The sequence below is a fragment of the Elephantulus edwardii genome, unplaced genomic scaffold (genome assembly GCF_000299155.1).
Source record: "Elephantulus edwardii isolate Elephantulus edwardi_28Jun2011 unplaced genomic scaffold, EleEdw1.0 scaffold00067, whole genome shotgun sequence".
Taxonomy (NCBI): domain Eukaryota; kingdom Metazoa; phylum Chordata; class Mammalia; order Macroscelidea; family Macroscelididae; genus Elephantulus; species Elephantulus edwardii.
This window is the reverse complement of record NW_006399817.1, coordinates 8130563-8137293: the sequence shown is the minus strand read 5'-3', so window position 1 is coordinate 8137293 and position 6731 is coordinate 8130563. Positions and strand designations below refer to the sequence as shown.

The window sequence follows — 6731 nt, the reverse complement described above, 5'->3', positions numbered from 1 at the left end:
AAGATGTTCATTTGAATGCAGTTTATAAATTTACTGGCAATAACATAATTTTACAAAGAAGTTTAGTCACACTTAAAACAGGGTGAACATTACTCTGACAGTGCAAAGTAGAGAGAATAACGAACATTACCATCACCTTTAAATGCCATATAAACACCCTACATTTCTGGCTGAACTACATATATTTCTAAGATTTCCAATAAGGCAATACTTACACATGTACTGTCAGGCTAAAAATGTAGGAAATTTGCATTCCCCAAATCGGATAACTGAGCTTATTTGTAACACTTTGTGAAAAGGTACCATGCAAGACACAAGGTACCATGGAGTGTGAGCTGCTGGGGGAGGGGGGAGCAGGGGTTGAAGTAACTGTTTTTAGCTGTGAACTCCACTCTCTCCTCCAAAAGAAACAACTGAAAAAGCCAGCATTCAAACATTAAATCTGCCTAAAATCTAGCCTAGCAATGTTTTGTATATTCCACTAAATTGTTGCCTATAAATCGCTTTTAGAGGCTGGCTTATTTGAGGAGCCATATATTCTCTTTTCTTAAACTATCACTATTTCCTCTTTTAACCTTCCTTCCACTGTCTGGAATAAAATATTTTTAAGTTATTTATCTTGTAAATGTAAAGCAATTTTCAGGTTATTCAAGTTGAGAGATTTTTGTCTTTTTGATAAAAAAACATACAACATAGACTAAAATGATGAAATCTTTTCATTATACTGGGCCTTCTTACTTGATTACATAATGCTACAAAAATTGTTTTGTGTTTTTTTTTTTAAATCCCAAACAAAAAAGATTAATATAAGCTTCATCAAAGGAATGTCTTCTAGGCTAGGTAAACAAATGGTTCTCACATGGCCATAAAACAGGCCAATACTGAACATTTTTGAACATAGGCTTTCTAATTCTGTACACAGGAATCATTATGAGCAGATAATCAACATTAAAAGCACTTTAAGAAAGAATGTACACACATGCAGATACAGACATACATTTACATATACATCTAGATCATTAATGTCTCCATTTTTAGTAAGTCTATTGTTAAGTCACTGTTAACTCCTGTGTCATCATTATCAACATGAATCCTAAAATAAGTAACATCTACATAGTTACCTTGTAAATTTAAGTCATGAAAATTCTAATTCTCATTATGGCCTCATTTTTTGAAAGTGAAAGGAAGGTTTCAGAGATTTACAGTTTGGCAATCTGTAGGCTTTCTTCAACATCAAATGTCACAACTAAGATGATAGTATATGACTTGTGAAAATGAGTTTTTTCCCTAAAAAAGAACTTTAGGATGAGGAGAATAGCATCTATTAAAAAACTATTAAAGCTACAAATAAATAAGAGGGATAGCTAGCTTCCTCCTTTAACTAGGAAAAATACAAACAAAGCATAAAAATGGGTATTTTGAGAAGGTAAGAATATGAAGTCAAATTATTTTAAGAGTCAAATGACTTGAAAAGTACTTTTACAAACTTTCTTCTTTTAGAAACATTTCCAATCACATCTTCATCATCCTCAAAGTTACCCCAGCCTTCCTGACCTACACTCACACTTCAAACACTGAGCTGATGCCAGTATAGCTCGCACTTCTGTCAAAATCCATAAGCAGAATTATATTAACTTTGAAGAGGAATGGAGTTACACAGAAAATATATATATATGTCACATAAAATGACTCTCAAAGGGAATACTTTAACTTCTATTCAAAGCTGACATAGCATAAATGAGACTCAACTTGGCACCACAGAAATAAAATTTAAAGGTTAAAAGAGGAAGACTGATAAAGGAATAAAAAACAAATTGAGATCTCACTTGATATTTTAGCTTACTGTATTTCTGTAAATTTTACCAGTTACTTCCTTTGAAAGAACACTAGGTTTTGGTGATAAAGTGAATTACAATTTCTTTCATAATCTTGAGCACACTGTACAATGTGGACAATAAAACATGATTGAAAGAACCTTTTCTTACATAATCTTGTTTTCTCTTGGTCCACTTTCCATAGATTCAATTTAAATAATGATCCTCTCCAAAAGCAACGATATATATACTTAGAAAAGAACAAGTAAAAATTTTAAAGTTAAATGTAGTGAATCCATAGGTGAGAAAATAAAAGCTTTGGTTTAGAAATTACTTGAAGGGCTAAAGGAATATTTACTGGAGACAATGGACAAACAGGATGAAAGGCTGAAAGGGAAGCATAAACATGGTCATATGCTCATGTTTATTTCTGTAGTGAAGGCACAAAGTAAATTTAAAATAGCAGATAAGAAAAAGGGGCCATTACAGATATTTTTTACTTAATAATTGAGGAGACACAAAATAAAGATGAGTATATCCTTTCTTGTGCTCAAATTAGTAATTAGTTATTCATTTTTCTTTTATTTAGTTCTCTGGGCTTTGTTCAGATTAAGTTTAAATCCTTAACTATGACCCTACCTATTTCTAACAAGCAGAATCGTATCATGCCAGTTACATACCTCAGAGATCCTTTGCTCTACTTCAATGGAAGAGGTAAATCTGAGAATGAAAGTAAGCGATCTCACTGCAAGAAACATGTAAACAAAGAAAGAAAAACCAACACCCAAGTGCCCACAAATATTCCCCAGCCTCAAAACTAAAAGCAAGGTGCACATTTACATTTGAAAAACCCTGAAGTTAGAGTTGTTCAGGAAAATAAATTCTTGCTTTATAGGCTGAGTTTATTTTACTTTTGGTTATAAACAAATGTAGTGTATAGACACAAATGTCCAAGAAATCTTGCAGAATGTTGATTTTACAATGGGTATCATCATGCACAAGATTAAAAACAAGACCAAAAAGTACAAGTTCTGAAAGAGGAACAGAGATAAAGGCTCCAAGGTTTAACTGTTCTGGGAAGAAGAGATCACATCTGTTGATTGAGGATCACAGAAAGGTCCAAATCGTCCATAAATATCCTTTGCTCGTACTGCAAAGTAGTACTTGCTGCCAGATACAAACTGAGTGAGAGTGCATGCCATGGGCAAAGGAAGTGCTTTTACTTCCCCAATCTTCTTCCATTGAGAGGGCACAGTGGCACTAGGTTCCTCATGATAAGCATAGAGATGGTAGCTATCAACAGTGGCACAGCTTCGATCTACCTCCAGAACACTCCATGACAGTACAATGCCATTTTGACTCTGAACTCGTGCTAACTTCAAGTGCGGCTTCTGAGGCAGAGATGTGCTGGCAGCTTCTGGGGGTAGACGCTGGGGTTGTGGGGCTTCTGGTAAGGGTGCAGGGTGCACAGGACGTGAGGGCTCCTAATAAAAGAAAAGTCATGCTAATTTAAATTATCACAGAAAAAACGTTTTGGGATACTAGGAAAATACCCTTAAAAATCATACATAGAGAATATTATATCAAGGATTCTAATACATGCCATCTGATCTTATAAAATTATATAATTTTCATTTGGTGATTTTTCAAACAATTATGTCCCACACATCGGTGCTGGTTACTCCTACTCTAGATGCCTAGACTTGAAGAATTTTCTTAAGAAATAAAAGCTTTTGCGAATATAAATTCATCTTGGCACTGAACTAATTATCTTAAAAAGTAATTTATTATTTAATTCCCTAAGCTATAAAGCCTCATTTTAGCATAATGCTACATTTTTAAAGTATATACGTAGCAATACAGCTCATTATAATTGAGAATTACATTTCCGTTTTTAAAACTACTTTGATTATATTTTAAATTAAAACACATAAATTTGTATTTTTTTTAAAAGAATTATTTTCTAGTTATAAATAACAGTAATGATTATTTGCCATTTATCTTAATCAGGTCAGAGGAAGCACAGTAAAACTATTCGGAAATAAATGTTTTTAAATAATGTTAAGGTTTTTTTTTATTTTTTTTATTTTTTTTTTTAATGTTAAGCTTTTTAAAAATTAGGTTGGATCGAACACTGGGTACACTGAGTAAACACTCAGCTAACAAAATATTCTTTTCAATCAAAAAGGGCAATTCTCAAACTTAGAAGTACTCATTAATGGCAATAAAGGTTTTTTTTTCCTTTCACTGTAGTGAAACAATCAGAATATTAGCTGTTAAGAGTGTATGTTCCAGCGCTGGGCTGGAATGCACAGGTTATAGTCCACTTAGGTATGGTTATTTAATTCCACTGTACATGAGCTGCTTCATCTATAACAATGGACAGCAGTATCAAACTACTTTAAAACACTCTTTTGTTAAGAATCACATATATGAAGAGTGGTTGGCATGCAATACTAATGTCTTTGAGTCTATAAAAGCATTTGATTCAAGTCATGACGTTTTCAATTACTTCATATGCATGTGAATGGGAGGAAATGAAAAAAGACTAATGTCTTTGAATTGTGGTGTTGGCAAAGAGTATTAAGTTACAGAGTATGAAAAAATGGTAAATATCCTTTCAAATTTCAATTTAAGCACAATTTAGAAGTCATCTATTTCACTTCCACTATACTAAATATGGGGTAATTCTGTATATACAAAGACACAAGCAAACTCGATGATGTTCAATCATCATCATTACCACTAGATACCCAATAATATCAATTTTTCAACTCCTGATGGAAAACAAAGGTCTATCACTTCCTTTTTAAGAAAGAAAAAAAAATGCTCCAATATATGACAACTTCACAGGTGAGAATCTTGTAAAGGCAAACACTGACACTCACAGGATGCACTTGTGGTGGTCGATGATGTACCGTGAGCTGAGGCCCTGCTGATCCCAGTGTTAGTCCATTGTTTACAACATACGTAGTCGTTTGAGGCACTCGAACTGTGACACCTACAAAAGTAAAGCGTATGATCAGAACTTTAACCTAGCCTAAATTTGGTATATACTTGATGAGGAGTACTCTCAAAATGTGAAAGATAAATATTTCCAACCTAAAAGTCTATATTCAGCCCAAGTATCAGTCAAACATGAGGATAGAGACATTCTCAGGTACGTAAGCACTCAAAACAAAACAAACCTACATTCTAGGAATATTTTCTCAAGTACTAATTGTCTTAAGAATAAGAGAAATTAAGAAAGAAGAAACCATGAGAGACAATGAGAGAATATCCAGCACAGGAGAGAAGTAACTGGGGTCTACAACAACTATAAGGCAAAAAAATTCTAGAAGTGATTATACACCACATGAAAAGGGCAGTCAGGTTAGACTGCATCAGTGTGAAAAACAGAAGCTTCATAAAAACTCTCTAATGTGCCATCTTTTAAATCATGGACTATGCTGCATTAAGCAGATGACACACAACCCTGCTTGCTGAAACTGAGAAGGACCTGAAGCGCTTGCTGCAGCAGCCTTCAATATGAATTGAAGATCAACACCAAGAAAACAAAGATTCTCACCACTGGGCCGATTGGCAACACCATGATAGATGGTGAAAAGATTGAGATTTTTGACAGCTTTAGTTTGCTTGGCTCCACAATTAACATTCTTGGTACCAGTAGCCAGGATATTAAAAGATGAATTGCACTGGGAAAATCTGCTGTCAGAGACCTCTCCAAGGTATTAGGAGCAATGATGTCAGTCTGGAGACTAAGATGCGCTTGATATAAGCCATTGTCTTTGCAATCACTTGCTATGCTTTAGAGAGCTGGACAATGACTGGGGATGACGGAGAGTTGATGCCGTTGAGCTTTGGTGTTGGAGAAGAGTACTGAATATACACCATGGACTGCCAGAAGAACAAAAAAGTTCGTCCTGGAGAGGGCTAAGCCAAGCTGCTCCTTGCAGGCAAGGATTCTGAAGCTTCGTCTGACATACTTTGGACATGTTCCAATGAGGGACCAGTCCTTGGAGAGAGACGTCATAGTTGGGAGGGTGGAGGGACAGCACGAGAGGAAGACCCTTGATGAGATGGACTGAATCTGTGATAGGGGATAGGCATGTTGGAGGCAGTGAGATTGGCAAGGGATAGAGCAGGGTTTAGGTCTGTTGTACATAGGTCTGCTATGAGTCTGAAGCGACTCGACAGCACATAACAACAACAACAACCCCGACTACATTCTTACAAAATATTCCGTATCTGGCCCATTCCGTTCTGCAGATATGCTGGCTTGCTGTGCAGAATATTTTTCATGACACTGCTGGCAGAACCTCAGGAATGGAGTAAGTGTGGTTTATCCTGTAAACACCTGAGAAAGATGAAGCCAGACTATCTCCCAGAGATTTTGCTCAGTTTATTTTGTCCCGGGAGCCATCACTGAATAACTGAATTACTGCTGTTTCTTTAAATGAATCTAGTGATCCATACTTTCATGTCAAGTTTTTTTAAAACTTAACATATCAATACATACTACTTAAAGATAAAGTATACAGTTGATATATCCATTTAAAAAGGAATAATGGGTTGCCCTGCGAGGGGCCGGCGCGCTGGGTATATTAGGAGACCGCCACCTGGATGACGCCGCCAGAGAACCGCTGATTTTCCTAGTTCGTCTCTTCCAGCCTCGGATCGGTTGTCAGGATGGCCCGTGGAAATCAGAGAGAACTTGCCCGCCAGAAAAACTTGAAGAAAACCCAGGAGATTAGCAAGGGAAAAAGAAAAGAGGAAAGTTTGACTGCCTCTCAGAGAAGGCAGAGGGATTTGGAGATCATGTAACAAAAGCAGAAGGCAGCTAATGAGAAGAAGTCTTTGCAGACCAAAGAAAAATGAAGACAAGCTAATTTGGAAAACCTGGGTGCTATTGCCAAC

The 6731-nt window shown here is 35.9% G+C and overlaps 1 protein-coding gene across 1 annotated transcript in view; it reads right to left on the bottom strand.

Moving 5' to 3' along the window:
* Window positions 1-2405: 2405 nt before the first annotated feature.
* Window positions 2406-6731, bottom strand: part of ATF7IP (activating transcription factor 7 interacting protein) — a 71343-nt gene continuing 67017 nt past the window's right edge. The window contains exons 13-14 of the mRNA XM_006888427.1: window positions 4703-4815; window positions 2406-3298 (exon numbers count right to left, since the gene is read on the bottom strand). Coding sequence (XP_006888489.1) covers window positions 2879-3298; window positions 4703-4815 — 533 coding nt within the window. The 3' untranslated portion in view covers window positions 2406-2878. The remainder of the gene's footprint in view (window positions 3299-4702; window positions 4816-6731) is intronic.